Source organism: Apostichopus japonicus, chromosome 13 (assembly GCF_037975245.1).
Source record: "Apostichopus japonicus isolate 1M-3 chromosome 13, ASM3797524v1, whole genome shotgun sequence".
Classification (NCBI taxonomy): domain Eukaryota; kingdom Metazoa; phylum Echinodermata; class Holothuroidea; order Aspidochirotida; family Stichopodidae; genus Apostichopus; species Apostichopus japonicus.
The window spans coordinates 19,420,740-19,438,264 of record NC_092573.1 but is presented as its reverse complement, the minus strand read 5'-3'; the positions used below and the strand labels follow the sequence as shown (position 1 = coordinate 19,438,264).

The window sequence follows — 17,525 nt, the reverse complement described above, 5'->3', positions numbered from 1 at the left end:
ACGTTCAAATCCAATTCAGTAAATGTTTCCTTTATTTCCGAACGATACTGCCAAATACTCTTAGCAAAAAGAAGGAACTATCTTTGTCCTTATATACATCATTGTGTTCATAAAATGTAACCAAAGGTCCTTCCATATTGTGCCGTGTAAGTGACCCGCCTTTATATACGGATATATGCAGGTTAATGTATAGCGTTCTGATGTATAGAGAAGTATAGGCCTGCATTTTGTAAAAATCGTAATGACGCACATGCACAAACTCGGCTAAGTTAACCGTGTGTTTGAACATTGGTTCCCTTGCAAATGTGAGTTATGTAGACATATACTCCAAAAAACACATTTAATGTCTTATGTTTTTAGGCCGCGAATCATATCATCTGCATATCGAATGCTATTAATTCATATCATTACTCCAGATCGTATATGACATCACAGGTGTAACTTTGCAATGTCCGTTGCAGCTGTTACACAAATTATTCAAACGTCTCCAAGAGTTCTATAGAGGTCTTGAATTAGGCTACAGCATTGAATAATGATAATGAATTGTTCAGTTTCAGAGCCTGCGCAAAGCATGTTCGCTATTAAACGTTTGACCATGCTTAAACTGGCAACTTATGCAATAAACAGCATCTAGATCATATCATATATGCATACCTTAACATCACACATTAGTTTCGAAGTGAGTTTTCATAATTGTTTTTATGATCTTTTCAATCTGTCCTTTTATAGATGAGGAGTGCATACAATTCTATACAGAAGAACGATGTAACGATGACCCATGTTCTTGTATTTCAGGTAAGTCGATCCATGTCATAAAGGCTGAGCTGATGGAAATTTATTTCATGTGTGATGTAAAAGTCAGGTTTGTACCCCTCGTGTGACACTAGGCCTATGAAACATCCTCATGGGATCCACTGACTATCCTAACCGACAGGTTAAAGCCATTCCAACGTAATTTTCTACTCTAGTGGGTAATTAGTCCGGTTGTGGGGAGGTACATCGATTCTATGAATTGTCCATTGTGTTTCTAATGGGCTCAGTTTAATCGGCACAATCCTGATGCGAACCTTTCAAGTCATTATAATCTCTTACAATTTAAAATATAATAACACACAATTTAAAATATTATAAAATGTTTGTATCATTCAGGGATTATATTCCATGAAAGTAATTTCTCCGGTTACATCTGTAATGATGGAGGCGGGCACGGGAGGGGAAAGGGTGGGGGGTTGTCTGCATGTACCTCGAATATAGTTCTCGCGAAAAGTCCTATACCATGACATCAGTTTATTACCTAGATAAAGATACCTTCTGGGAGTAAATGTTCATCCCGTAATCAAAACAATTTTTTTAGACTACATTTTGTTACACTTCTTTTTATCATGACTTGTAACGCAAGCACATTAAGTAATAAGAAAAACTGGAACAATATGCTTCATTATGATGTACCACGATCTCTTCTATGTCTACTTGAAAAATACAATTCACGTCGTTAACATAGTTGGTAGCTTAATTACGAGATGTGCATACTTCCATTGTATAATCCAACTTGTACAATAATGGTACCTACAAGCAAAGAAACAATATTGGGGCAATACTCCACAACATGCAAGAGCGGAATGGGTATTAAAACCGGCCCGGGCATTTTTTACCTAGACCGGCCCATTATTCATTGATATGTTACTAACAAAGTGATCGCCGTCATGGGAGAGGTGTTTAAGTGGAGTGGGTGTCCCCCTCCCCATTGACATATTTTGTTTTGAAGTTAAGTAATGCTCAGATGCAAAATGGTGCTATATTTCTCAATTTTGTAGGTCACAATAATCCTTTAAAAAAAAAATAATAATAATTTTCCAGAAGCAGGACTTGATTAAACTGAGAAAAGTAAACAAATATAGACAAAAATATATGTTTAAGACTGAATTTTATTTAGCTTTCTGACCATTTTTGTGACAACATGCTTGCAACACTTGAAATGGCCCTCCCTTCATGTCCCTCTCTTCAGTCTCTTCATGTCACATTCTATACTAGGAAGTCATGAATTTCTATATGGTAGTCCCCTATACTTACACACATTTTGTCGCCCTGTTCAATTAGTGTGGGGATCTATTTTTAATGCCACCTTTAGAGCTGAATCGATCAATTGAACCAACAAGATTATTCTAATACTAAAAGCGTTGCAAATGAAGAGTGCTTAGAATATCATTCTGTCATCAAAGCTAAACATTTTGATAATGATCGATGTAAACTGCTACCCCTCGGTGTAAAGTTAACCCAAATATTTAATAAACTCTTAACTGCAAACATGTGAGAATTCGATTGAAAGTGTTCGAAGTGATCAGTCTTTTCTAGGAGTGATTTCATTCACGAATTATGAAGCTCACTTGTCACGGAACCATTCTTTGTGATTACGTGTTTGCACAATCTTCTTCTATCTTCTTTTAAGGTGAATGCCCTCCTTGTGTTGATAGACCGGATACTCAGGACCTGTTGGACGCTGCGTGTGTTAGTGCTCAAACATATGGTAAAGTATATTTTGACACAGGATCATTTCATCTGTCTGCGATATGCCTTAATTGTCATCATCACTGAAGACATTGTGTGCAAACCTCACAGCATCGACATTGGCCGTGGGCTACACAGCAGTATTAGAAATCTGATATGAATTTTCATTTCAAACTAATAATACTTCTCTTCATTATCATCATCTACCAATAAAAACAATCTCCAAGTGGTTGTTGGTGTTGCAACGCTCGCTGAAAGTCAACAGTTTCAACACAGCGCATGTGAGAAACCAGGAAAGAGTGGAGATGTCTCGTAAAGCTCCTCGGTTCATTGAATGGTTGGACCAGGGAGAGATACGTGAGAAATGAGTCTGCAAACGAGCCGCAATACCTTACCATTAATCTAATTTGTTAAATGCATAGTGACCAACTAGATTAACTTGACAGAACCAAAGAGTGAGCAGTCTTAGTATTCAACACAAACTTAACTACACAACCATGAGCAAGTGAGAAATTAAGTCTCCTCCCGAGTAAATTCTTTATTCCAACAGTGAGTAATCGTAAATCTTTATTTAGTAGATAGCATTAAGAGTTTAAGACAGTGGGCAACTTCTCATGAGTATGACATTGAGCAAGTGAGCAACTTCTCACTAGCACCTCATAGTGAGCGAAAAGATACTCACAGGTAAATTTTGATGAGTAACTACTTCTCACGGGTAACTGTAACGACTGATTGAGCAAGCAACTACTCACAATAAACTAATAGTTAGCGAGCAAGCACTCACACGTAAATGGTAGTCAGAAGATTAAGTAATTACATGAGTAATTTGGTGAATAAACGAGCAACTCGCAAGACTTACTGAGCATTATGAAACTAACGGACTGCCGTGTTCAAATACAGCTCAATGTGACCCAGTGTTCTACTGGTATAAAAACAGATGTACTTAAAAAAAATATACGTAAACAAATGTACCACTGAAGTCAGCATTCAGCGGATTTGCATAACCCGACCATAACGGCAAAACAACAGAACACCAATTTAGCTGAAAGCCAGTGTTCCAAGCACTATTAAGTTATACCAAAGGCAACGAGTAAGAGATGAAATAAACAAGCAATATAATTTTCGTTACAGTATAACAGTTATTGAACCTCATTAGTATCACGAGTCATGCATTGTTGTTATCCTTTTACTACTAGATACAAAGAGGTTCGTCATTCATTGAAAAACTCTTTGTTGTCTGGACACATTGGTTTTTGCTTACTTTTTTGTATTTCAATATTGTTATTTCATAACGGAATCCACAATATTTATACTAGTGACAATTGGTAACCAGATCTCCCTGCGTGTGCTATTCTCATATATACAACCTTTATTTATGATTTTACAAAAAATGGCAGCTTAAGCAGCGCAATCATCCATGAGAAAAAGGATGACTGTCGGGCACAAATTTAATATTGATATGCTGTAAGCCTGTCTTAAAGGCAAGACTATTTGGTTCAACATTAGAAATTTAATTTCTGAGAAATGCCGCTTTCAACATCAGTCAAAGTGGCAGAGTCTAGGACACATAAAAGATGTTCTTTTTTCTTTCAAACGTGAATAAGCTGAAAGAAAAAACAGACCTTTTATGAACTTAAAATAACCTGCTTAAAAACTGTAATTTGTCAAGAAGATATGGTCGAGGATACATCACTGCTATAGTGGTTGAGTCATCAGAATATAGGACTTAAATTGCCAAGGAGATATGGTTTCAGATACATTACCCGCTATAGTGGTTCAGTCATCAGAATACACGACCGAATTTGTCAAAGAAGATATGGTCTCAGATCCATTACTGTTATAGTGGTTGAGTCATCAGAATGTACGACTTAATTTGTCAAGGAGATATGGTCTCAGATCCATTACTGCTAAATTGGTTGAGTCATCAGTGTATACGACCTAATTTGTCAAAGAAGATATGGTCTCAGATCCATTACTGTTACAGTGGTTGAGTCATCAGAATGTACGACTTAATTTGTCAAGGATACATGGTCCCAGATCCATTACTGCTAAATTGGTTGAGTCATCAGTGTATACGACCTAATTTGTCAAAGAAGATATGGTCTCAGATCCATTACTGTTATAGTGGTTGAGTCATCAGAATGTACGACCTAATTTGTCAAGAAGATATGGTCTCAGATCCATTCCTGTTATAGTGGTTGAGTCATCAGAATGTACGACCTAATTTGTCAAGGAGATATGGTCTCAGATCCATTATTGCTAGTGGTTGAGTCATCTGAATATACGACTTAATTGTCAAGGTAATATGGTCTCAGATCCATTACAGCTATATTGGTTGAGTCATTAGAATATACGACTTAATTTGTCAAAGAAATGATGGTCTCAGATCCACTACTGCTAGTGGTTGAGACATCAGAATGAACGACTTAATTTGTCAATGTAATATGGTCTCAGATCCATTACTGCTGTAGTGGTTGAGTCATTAGAATATACGACTTAATTTGTCAAGGAGATATGGTCTCAGATCCATTACTGCTAAATTGGTTGAGTCATCAGTGTATACGACCTGATTTTTCAAAGAAAATATGGTCTCATATCCATAACTGTTATAGTGGTTGAGTCATCAGAATGTACGACTTAATTTGTCAAGGATATTTGGTCCCAGATCCATTACTGCTAAATTGGTTGAGCCATCAGTGTATACGACCTAATTTGTCAAAGAAGATATGGTCTCAGATCCATTACTGCTGTAGTGGTTGAGTCATTAGCATATACGACCTAATTTCTCAAGGAGATATGGTCTCAGATCCATTTCTGTTATAGTGGTTGAGTCATCAGAATGTACGACTTAATTTGTCAAGGTAATATGGTCTCAGATCCATTACTGCTATAGTGGTTGAGTCATTAGCATATACGACCTAATTTCTCAAGGAGATATGGTCTCAGATCCATTTCTGTTATAGTGGTTGAGTCATCAGAATGTACGACTTAATTTGTCAAGGTAATATGGTCTCAGATCCATTACTGCTATAGTGGTTGAGTCATTAGCATATACGACCTAATTTCTCAAGGAGATATGGTCTCAGATCCATTTCTGTTATAGTGGTTGAGTCATCAGAATGAACGACTTAATTTGTCAAGGTAATATGGTCTCAGATCCATTACTGATATAGTGGTTGAGTCATCAGAATATACGACCTAATTTCTCAAGAAGATATGGTCTCAGATCCATTTCTGTTATAGTGGTTGAGTCATCAGAATATACGACTTAATTTGTCAAGGTAATATGGTCTCAGATCCATTACTGCTACAGTGGTTGAGTCATCAGTGTATACGACCTAATTTGTCAAAGAAGATATGGTCTCAGATCCATAACTGTTAAAGTGGTTGAGTCATCAGAATATACGACTTAATTTGTCAAGGAGATATTGTCTCAGATCCATTACTGTTAAAGTGGTTGAGTCATCAGAATATACGACTTAATTTGTCAAGGAGATATTGTCTCAGATCCATTACTGCTGAAGTGGTTGAGTCATTAGCATATACGACCTAATTCCTCAAGAAGATATGGTCTCAGATCCATTTCTGTTATAGTGGTTGAGTCATCAGAATGCACGACTTAATTTGTCAAGGTAATATGGTCTCATATCCATTACTGCTACAGTGGTTGAGTCATCAGTGTATACGACCTAATTTGTCAAAGAAGATATGGTCTCAGATCCATAACTGTTAAAGTGGTTGAGTCATCAGAATATACGACTTAATTTGTTAAGGAGATATGGTCTCAGATCCATTACTGCTGTAGTGGTTGAATCATTAGCATATACGACCTAATTTCTCAAGGAGATATGGTCTCAGATCCATTTCTGTTATAGTGGTTGAGTCATCAGAATGTACGACCTAATTTCTCAAGAAGATATGGTCTCAGATCCATTTCTGTTATAGTGGTTGAGTCATTAGAGTATACGACCTAATTTGTCAAGAAGATATGATCTCAGATCCATTATTGCTAGTGGTTGAGTCATCTGAATATACGACTTAATTGTCAAGGTAATATGGTCTCAGATCCATTACAGCTATATTGGTTGAGTCATCAGAATATACGACTTAATTTGTCAAAGAAATGATGGTCTCAGATCCACTACTGCTAGTGGTTGAGTCATCAGAATGTACGACTTAATTTGTCCAGGTAATATGGTCTCAGATCCATTACTGCTATAGTGGTTGAGTCATTAGAATATACGACTTAATTTCTCAAGGAGATATGGTCTCAGATCCACTAATGCTAGTGGTTGAGTCATCAGAATGTACGACTTAATTTGTCAAGGAGATATGGTCTCAGATCTATTACTGCTGTAGTGGTTGAGTCATTAGCATATACGACATAATTTGTCAAGGAGATATGGTCCCAAATCCATTACTGCTAGTGGTTGAGTCATCTGAATATACGACTTAATTGTCAAGGTAATATGGTCTCAGATCCATTACAGCTATATTGGTTGAGTCAATAGAATATACGACTTAATTTGTCAAAGAGATATGGTCTCATATCCACTAATGCTAGTGGTTGAGTCATCAAAATGTACGACTTAATTTGTCAAGGTAATATGATCTCAGATGCGTTACTGCTATAGTGGTTGAGTCATCAGAATAACCGATCTAATTTGTCAAAGAAGATATGGTCTCAGATCCACTACTGCTAGTGGTTGAGTCTTCAGAATACACGACTTTATTTGTCAAGGAGATATGGTCTCAGATCCATTATTGCTGTAGAGGTCATTCTATGTCAAATCAACCAGTGGTCCCCAGGTGACCCTCTCAGATTTTGATTTAACTTCATCAGAATGATTAAGTATGTGAACACATACAAAAAAGTTAAGTCATACTCCATGTCGTTTTCGAGATATGGCCCGTTGGTTTGGTCGAAACGGCCATTTTGCTCGTTTGCGGTTCGCGAAAAGTCCCTTTTGTGATATTTTGGTATTCTACTGTCACAACTCTCGCGAGGCCTGTGCTGGGATTGTAAGGAATGTCATTGGAACGCTTCAATGTTCGTACAATTCTTACCACACATGGTTGTTTATATACAAGTAAAACAAGTTTAGCACACTTTAATTTCTTTTACTTGATGAATGCTTGCAGTTTGGCTGGAATGGTCTTTTAAGTCTTTATGAGGGAGAGTGTACTGGCGGCCTCCATGTCCCTGTAACTCTGGAACACTGATGACTCAAATAATAGCTTAGAATGGTATCCAAATGTACGACTTAATTTGTCAAGTAGATATGGTCTCAGATCCATTACTGCTATAAGTGTTGAGTCATCATAATATACGACTTAATTTCCCAAAGAAGAAATGGTCTCAGATCCATTACTGCTGGATGAGTCTTCAGAATATGCGACTTATATATTCAACCATCGATTCTAAAATTCTGTTTGAAGTTTATCCTTTAGTCCGATGCTTGTAGTGATTATGCAACAAGTTTGACTAGCAATTACTAGCGTTTTGACTATACAAAATATTGACAATTATGACAGTACCATGGTGTTTGTTTATCCCGCAGTATATTCAAAACATGGCCAAGATGTTTTTCATAATATTTCGATGTCTTTTGTTGTTCTTCGTTTAGTGTATCATTTGCAGGTTACGAACATACGACAAGTAGGCGGATGCAAAGTCGTTAACGCAACTATTTTGGATCCAATTAGGAGAGGTAATTACAAATGGTTTGCATTTATTTTAACTCTCTCATGGTAATGATTTGTGCTAAGGAGACTAGACATGATTAAATCGACTTGCTTGACTATTTCGTTACTTTTAACATCTCCAACAACCCAACTGCCACTTCTTCTAGACATTTTGAAAACAAAGTGAGAATAATTTCTTACCAACGATCATTCCACCAAGGAATATAAATAAAGGAGTATTAAATTGCCTAGAATTCTAAAGCTTTTGATGCCTAGACAATGTTTCATATAAATATAAATTTTCTTCCCAAATAAGATGTGACTTATTTTAAATAAACACAGATTTGTGGATGTTATTACATATTACGCGAAATGTATCAATTTCAACACAAAATGTTGCTTTGAGAATAATTGGAGCGACGACGTCGTGTCGTGTTATCCAAATGATACCGGCAATTTAGAATTTGATCAAATGTGGGGAGAAATGTACGTTAAAAATAGTACAAAAAATGCAGTTTCGTTCACCAAATGAACATCTTTTAGGTAGCACTAATTAAGTTACATTCGAAAGAGAAACTTTCGTTGCCCTGACAATTTTGGACACAGCATTTATCAAAGACCGAATTACTTGAAAATAAACCAGAAAGTAAAGGCTATGACTAACCACTTGCTGTGCCGACATTTGACAATTTTCATGTTTATGCATTAAACAGACATTTACAGACGGATTTATGGAGGAAATTCAACATTAATACAACAATATTTAACTGCTAAATTGTGTTATAAAATGCTAGTGGTGGTAACCCCATTGTACACTTCAAAACTAGACTCTTTTTTCCATCTCTTTTATTGACTCATTTGACATTTATGTAAGAACCACTTGAGACGCAGAAATTACAACTTGCCCACGCATGAAAAGTTTCGTCAATAAAAACATGGCCGGTTTTTAAGTCATCTTTATAAAAATTACATTTCTTAGATTTAAATCAAACAACTTAGCCCAATGAGGGTATTTGCAACCGATATAACGTTTACCCATGTGCACTTCAAGTTATGGATACAGCTAGAAATATGAGTTACATTTAAACCACCTTTAGCAATAGGATTTATCATCGTATAATGCTTAACCTTATCCGGCTTGCCTGACCAAATAAAATTGAACAAAATTGACTCGAGGCCCTCAATTAAATGAAGAGGAGGTTAGGAAGGACTTGAAAAAGAAAAACCAACTGATAAAGGGCAAAAGACTTGATCAACGTTATCTTACCGATAGCAGTTAGGTCGCGCTGTGACCACATATGAAGAATGCCTTTAAGACGTGAGTGCCGGGGAATAAAATTAAGCTGGTAAAGACTTTCATCTCCCCTCTTCAAAGTAACACCCAACACAGTAATTGGACCAGTTGTCCATTTAAAGGAATACATGTCAAAGAAGTTTGGTTTTCTCCTTATAAAAGGACCCAAGGGATGAAAAGAAGTTTTGTCGTAATTTACACTTAGCCCTGAAGTACTCTCAAGAAACTTCAAAGTTGTATCTATTTCAACCAAAGAGGCTTCCCTCCCCTCAAGGAAAAGCGTCGTGTCGTCAGCATACTGTAGAATACGAGTTTCATTGTTGTCAATTGTAATACCTTTAATAACTTGACTACTCAAAATTTGTAATGCAAACCTCGGCACATAAAATAAAATTGTAAGGGCTGAATGGGCAACTCTGTCTAACTCCCCTGAAAATAGGGAACGAATGACAAGAGAAACCATTGTTACACACGCAAGCAGTAGAGGTGAGATATAAAGTACGAATCCAGCGAGAAAAGTCATTTGAAAAAACTAAGAGTATCAAACACAAATTCCCGTTCTAACTTATCAAACGCTTTCTCCTATGAAGCGACCCTAAGTAAACCCAGTTTGATTCGGACCGATTAATTTATTGATGACACGTTTAATTCTAAAAGCTAGAGCCTTCGGACAAATTTTATAGTCTACGTTCAGCAGACTGATGGGACGGTAATTTTTAACTAAAGCAAGATCCTTGTTTGGTTTGGGCAGAAGAGTGGTGATGCCACGAGACTGTTTGTGTGACAAGGTCCCATGATTGTAAGAAAAATTGAAGAAATTCGTAACCAGATTGAATGTAATTGGCCCAAACAAGCTTATAAAATTCGGCTGTTAAACCATCACTCCCAGGGCTCTTATTATCTTTAAAAGTAAATAAAGCATTACTACATTCCTCCTTAGAAAGCTCGCTTTTACAAACCTTGGCGTCTTCACTACTAAAAGGATTAGGACAGCAAAGGTTCTGGAAAAAAGAAGATGGCTTACAATCCTGACTACTACCGTATATAAGTCCTCTTCAAAAATAGACTTGCTGATATAAATTTGTGATTATTTGCTGCCATTCAACGTATTAACTTCGTTGTATGTTGGATGGAGCTTTGTAATAGTAAGCAATTACTACTATAGAGATACTGTACGAAACAACCGACAGATAACAAAGCAAACTTGAATCTGCAGTCAGAAGTGAACTTTGAAATCAATTCCACGTTGCAGTGAGTATAGTTGTGGTCTTGATAACAAAAATTACTTTCAACACAACAATAGCCTTAAGTGGAAACCAAGAAACTTAAGACTTCGATTGCACAGGAACCAAAACCAATATGTACGCCAAACTTTCTGTATATATTCGAAGACATATATACATTCCAACCATCAGGGGTTTAAACTAATGCTGGCATTTGTATGATGTATCCAGTATTCCACAGAAAATGATATCTGATTACAAGCCTTTTTTTCGATTCCATAGGTGATGAAAGAGATGTCCATATGCATGACTCTCGTGAGTTCTGGTTCAGCAGTGCGTGTCGTTGTCCCGATTTAAGACTTAGGCAGTACTTGTTCATTGGCAGTAATACATTGGAGTTTACAGAACTAGACGGGAATGGTGCGGTTAGAGGGTGAGTATGTAGATACTAGCGAAGCATAACATGATATGTTATGTTACGTAATACTGTAACACATATAACGATGACAAGCGGCGAACTTGAATTTCATTAGATGGGTTGTCTTTTGTTGAATTTGTTTTACACATTTGTGAAGACATGTCTCTTACCAGCATATTGTAGCTGCTTTTCTTACAAATAGACAGGTAATATGGGCAAAATACTGGTGTAAATTGAAAGTGTATTATATTACTTTAGTAATGAACCGCAACATGAGGGAAATACCATACTACTTAATCTTGTCTGTCTGTTGAATTTATGATGTCTAATTGTAAAATTTTGGTTGAAACATTTCAAGGCCAACCCGATAGCAGATTAGTAGAAAAGGTATAAGCGTGTGATAAATATATTTGAGTAAATTACAGTTTGTCTGGTGGAAATAAGTAACCATCAACAATGTCGAGTGTTCAAAACAAAATCTTCATATGTGATAATAAGCTAACAAGTACATGTGGTACTTCGTACCACCGGGATACTCCTGAAGTAAGTCATGATTATTATGCTTGTGATAGTAACATTTCAACTAACAGTAATATCACACATTGGAAAATTGCCTTGTTCCCAGAATCACCACGTATAATATAAATACAGTGTGGTCTTCAATGATGGTACGCAAACGGCTCTTTTTCAGTGTAACATGGCTATATCTTTACGTGCTTTCCTTCAATAGGACATGAGATTGTGATATCATGAAGGGACAACTTCTGCCAGACGCTTCATTGCCAGCTATAATCCTTAATCACTGCAACAAATTATTATACTTTTGTGAATGGTAATCACTACTTGTCGGGTGTAAAGTACAAGTGCTTAGGTCCAGTATCACATCATCTCATTATACTACCATCAACCGTCTAAACCTCAGTTTTTATTATATCTGTAGGTTACGCTACGTCATTGACAACAATTCAATTATGACACGTTGGAGAGATAGATATCACAGGGAAGTCCGAATACCCATTCAAGATGGTCGAAGTAGCTGTTACTTTGGATTTTAATTCCTGAAGCAGTAACGTGGAATTAAACTTAGTTAGAGAATATGTGGCAGCTGGTATTGGTATTAATCATTTATTTTTTTCCAATCGTTATGATCCAGCATTTTAGACTTAAACTTAGGTAGCATGTCTTACAACTTTTCCCAGATTTCATTTCATTTCTTTTCCTCTTATAACAAAAGAACGGAGATCTGCTTTCAGTAAGTAATCTGCAGTTTTTTTAAGTCTTATGTCGCCATGCTATATATAAGTATGTCGTTCTGTCATTTGTTTTGATCTCATGAATAGTATAAATCATGAGAAATACGGTCAATTAAGGATTTGTATCACTTTGGGACCAATGAGCGAGATTACAAATCGCAACCGTAAGGTGGAAATCTTTGAAACAAGAGACATCCTAAAGAATTTTAATGAAGTGATTTGCCATCAATTAACTAAACTTATAGTTCTTAGTTAGAAGTAGATATTTGATGATTTTTTGAAAACTAATTAATCGAGCTTTTGAATATGTGTAAGTGGTATTAGAGTGGGTAGCTAAACATCCCACGAACAATGCTATAGCTATATAGCTTTGTCTTTGACAATAAAGTGATGTTTCTCAAAAACTGTTTCCATGAGCTTCTTTTTTTTTCATACAAACTAGTAAATATAAATTTCCATGATTCAGGCAAGAACCGACATGTTGAGGTGCCGAGGCGCCGATTTCCTTTCGCCGTTTCTATCAAGGCCCAAACGTCCCGAAAGCCCCAAACCTGACATGTCTCTTCGTTATTCGTCACAACCTGCAGATAGCAAATTTTATATGCTAAAGGCATTCTCTTTAACAATTTCCTTGCTCTGAATGCTTCAAGAATGTTGATAGCTTTCCTGTTAATTCTACCTTTATACTTGTAAGCGAGCTGGTTAAGCTTTACGCATCCATACAAACGCACCAGATATTTCATAAACGTACATACACGTTCTATAATACAATCTATGTACTGTATACAATTCCAATGCACAATAAGGTGACAATAAGACTACAAAAGAAACTTTAAAAGTTTCCATTTCCTAAACAATTGAAACGATCTGTTTCTCTCTTCCGGATTTTGTATTTAAAAAAAAAACTGAATGTGACGCGTCACTTAAAACAGAAGTCTACTACAATTATTTCAAGAATTTTAACACAGTATAATATCTTCAAAAAAAATTGCTAAAACTGTGATAAGTGCAAGAGAAGCATACGTTGTTTTGACCCTCTCTGTACCTATCCAGTATAATATAATCCGTTTGAACGCAAAACGACCAATCTAAAGTACGGTTTTTGCAGAACGAGGCCAAAGTATGCATGTTTCGGTCGGACCATTATCTTACACACTAAGTACGTCACGTTTAGAGTCCGCTAAAGTATAGATTGAAGTTTTCAACTGACATATCATAATCCCACATTGATATTTGAGGGCTTGGCCTGTATGCACATTTCTATATCATGACAGTTTAGACTTTAAGCTAGAAGAGGAACAAGTTAAGCATACTGAACCGTCTGCTCGCACGGAGAAACATCCAGCTTTAAACACAGAATTCTTAACTGCTTTGTGTCACCTCCAATCCTCCTTATTTGGACACCATCTCTACTTTGATCATTCCGCTTCCACATCAAGGCATTCAAACGATCGTGGTGACTGAAAATATGCCAAAACAAGCACTGCGTTAGGTTATTTTACGTCTTGTGTGCGTGTGTGTTTGCTTTTGCTTTTGTGCAAATGTACAATACTCCAATTCAGGCATGGTATCTTTATGCATTCATATCACATTGTTTTGGAACAATCTGGTACTCTTAAGTATTTTTTTCGACCCAATAATCACCAGGCTGGCGTGGTGGCCTGAACGGTAGGAAGACAGTACTGCACGTCGGTGTTTGTTGTCAGGCTGTGTGAATCGCGCGTAGGGATTAAACCGTGACTGAAATAAACACCGTCACGTTCTGACCGTCAGGGATGATAAAAGCCAGTCTCTTTACATTAGCAATTCCGTTAGATTTGTATAGTTTTTCTGATCATAAAATAGTTACAATACTACGGTTGTTTAATAGGGACATAGGAAAGGAAACAAGTCTGCTCAAATCTGAAAATTGAACTTTTTGCTCTTCATTCAGACTTTTGTTTTTAGACCTTTAAAGTCCAAATTTAAAGAAAAAAAGAGGCAACATTTTGACATTAAAATTCAACATTGTGAGATTTGGGGACACTCTTTTTTCCCCTATGTCCCTGTTAAGCCACCGTACAATGCTGACATATTGTGCACACAGAATTAAACTGCCGCATGCAATCAACACAGTAGTCTTCTGCTGTACATATGTAAGTAAAGGTTTAGTAGCTACAGCGTGATAGTCTTTCGTCTATCTTGTCCGTGCGCGCATACAAACAGTGATACAAGAGCGCTCACAAGAATATCACGCAAAATCAGAAGCGCGCACTCCAAAATATTTGTCTGCATTGCATGCTCTGGGTACAGAATACCTCCGTGCGTGTGCGTTGATCTATATACTAGTGTTTACTATACCGTCATACACAGTGGTTTGTCAATAGAAAATATTTGTTGTCATTTTGTAGGCGTTCATATCAACACGTATACTGTACTAGGTAGTTCTCTCTCCATTGCAAGCAGTGTAGTCTAGACGTTGGATATATCTTGACGTCTTTCTTCGCCTTAATTTAGTTGTTCGAACGACTTCAATGACGGCCCGGGGTTGCAGAGAAGAAAGGACGACATTTGAAGACATAGTAAACATAAAGTGATTACGGTTATAGTGATATTTTACATTATCCGAAGTTGTCTGTCTGTATGTCTGTCTGCGAAGTAAGTCAAGGCCGATCAGTATATTCCTTACTTTTGACTTCATGTTGTATGCACAACGAGAACACTGTCATGGAAATGTACCTATTAGCAACTGAGGCATTTTGACTGCACTTAATGCTTTCTGGGATCAGTGTAGAAAAGTCTGTAGGAGAGTAATTATATGTTCGGTCGGGATTGCGCCAGTAATACTTTTTAAGAAAAAGTCGCCCAGGAAAGAACCTGGGCACGAAAACCAAACTACTGAACGACTGATCCGCTTGCATCGGGACTGTGACTGTGTGATCATCGTCAGGTGTGCATCACCATTCCCCTCGAAAGGGAACAGATACTACACATGATCTTAGCCAAAAGGCTAGTAATACGTCGGTTACTACTTGTGGCATTACTTAGCCTTTATATTATAAACCGTTAAGTGCGGAATCAGCTATGCTCCTGTTAGAGCAACTTCACAATTCTTAAATGCCGATTTACTGAGGCAGGCGTTTCAAAGACAGTGTGATACAAACATGTACGGTAACGTCATAAACAATGCCACGAGCTCTTCGTGCATTAAAAACAATCGAAATGTGCGGTATTCATTACAGTACACAAAGCAGATAATGCGGATACAGCAGACATAGCCGAGAGTAAAACCTAGTAGCGTGGAGGATTCAATTATGACATACCAGGACTTTCTACTGGTAAACTTTACTCATTGTCGAATACATCTATCAAATTTCTACCTTATCTAGCTTTTGCTCTGTATTTAACGTATTGTAACCAAAACAAATATGAAATTCACGACAATTCCATGGGACTTGTATATTCGTCTAAAAATAGCTCCGTTTCGAATCTAACGCTCCGTTGCTATGGTAACATCGTGGAATTAGAGAAGGGACGTCCGGAGTATCTATAGTAAAAGGTAGCAAAGTCAAAAGAAAAAAAAAGATAAAAGAAAGGATGGCCAACATTGACTTTTTAGGCATACAGTGCATACATTTCTTAATCTCCTATCCACAGTATATTTTCTCGACGTTTTCATTGAATAATAGCCCTGCCGCTAATGGAAAGATGACAGGTAGAAGATGGCCATCGATGACTCTCTCAACTTCTCGTGCCACGTCTGGCACCTACAAGTAGTAACCGACATATTACTGGCGCAATCTCGACCGAACATATTTTAACTCTCCTACAGACTTTTCTACACTGATCCCAGAAAGCATTACGTGCCGTCAAAATGCCTCAGTTGCTAAAAGGTACCTTTCCATGACAGTGTTCTCGTTTTGCATAAAACTGGAGTCAAAAGTAAGGCATATACTGATAGGCCTAGACTAGGTATACGTTGCAAACTATGCAAAGGCTAACTTCGCAGACAGACATACAGACAGACAACTTCGGATAATGTAAAATATCAGGCTAACCGTAATCACGTTATGTTAATTATGTCTTCAAGTGTCGCCCTTTTCTTCTCTGCAACCCCGGGCCGTCATTGTAGTCGTTCGAACAACTAAATTAAGGCGAAGAACGACGTCAGGATATATCCAACGTCTAGACTACACTGCTTGCAATGGAGAGAGAACTACCCAGTACAGTACGTGTTGATATGAACGCCTGCAAAATGACAAAAAATATTTTCCATTGACAAACCACACTGTGTATGACGGTATAGTAAACACTCGTATATAGATCAACGCACACGCACGGAGGTTTTCTTTACGTACAGCATGCAATGCAGACAAATATTTCGGAGCCCGCGCTTCTGATTTTGTACTGATATTCTTGTGAGCGCTCTTGTATCACTGTTGTCATGCGCACAAGGACACGATAGACGTAAGACTACCACGCTGTATCTACTAAATCTTTACTTACATGTGTACAGCAGTAGACTACGATGTTGGTTGTATGCGGAAGTTTACTTTTGTGTGCACAATTTTTCAGCATTGTACGGTGGCTTAACAGGGACATAGGAAAGAAAAACAGTGTCCCCAAATCTCACAATGTTGACTTTTCATCTCAAAATATTGCTTTTTTTTATACCTTCAAAATTTAGACTTTAAAAGATCCAAAAACAAAAAAACAAATGTAGAGACAAAGAGTCCAAATGTTCAGATTTGAGCAGACTTGTTTCCTTTCCTATGTCCCTATTAAACTACCGTAGTATTGTAACCATTTTATGATCAGAAAAACTATACAAATCTAACGGAATTGCTAATGTAAAGAGACTGGCCTTTATCATCCCTGTAAAGTCAAAACGCGACGGTGTTGATTTCAGTCACGGTTTGCAGCCCTCTTAGAGTTTTAAACAGGAGCTTTCTATTTTATAGCTATTGTAGGTGTCGTACCAGAAGTAATCGTTCCATTATCTTACACACTAAGTCCGTCACGTTTAGGGTCCGCTAAAGTATAGCTAGAAGTTTTCAACTATCATATCATACTCCTACGTTGATATCTGGTATTTTTTCTTCAACGAAGTTTTATAGTAAAGCCTTTATCATAGGTTTAATATTTGTAAACCAATAAATTAACTGTGT

The 17,525-nt window shown here is 37.1% G+C and overlaps 1 protein-coding gene across 3 annotated transcripts in view; it reads left to right on the top strand.

Annotated features, from left to right (window-relative positions):
- LOC139978531 (complement C3-like) overlaps positions 1 to 12,782 on the top strand; it is a 79,476-nt gene extending 66,694 nt beyond the window's left edge. For all 3 annotated transcript variants that reach the window (XM_071988828.1, XM_071988827.1, XM_071988829.1), the window contains 5 exons: positions 730 to 795; positions 2,447 to 2,524; positions 8,133 to 8,216; positions 10,990 to 11,140; positions 12,066 to 12,782. In XM_071988828.1, coding sequence (XP_071844929.1) covers positions 730 to 795; positions 2,447 to 2,524; positions 8,133 to 8,216; positions 10,990 to 11,140; positions 12,066 to 12,180 — 494 coding nt within the window. In that variant the 3' untranslated portion in view covers positions 12,181 to 12,782. The remainder of the gene's footprint in view (positions 1 to 729; positions 796 to 2,446; positions 2,525 to 8,132; positions 8,217 to 10,989; positions 11,141 to 12,065) is intronic.
- Positions 12,783 to 17,525: the final 4,743 nt, after the last annotated feature.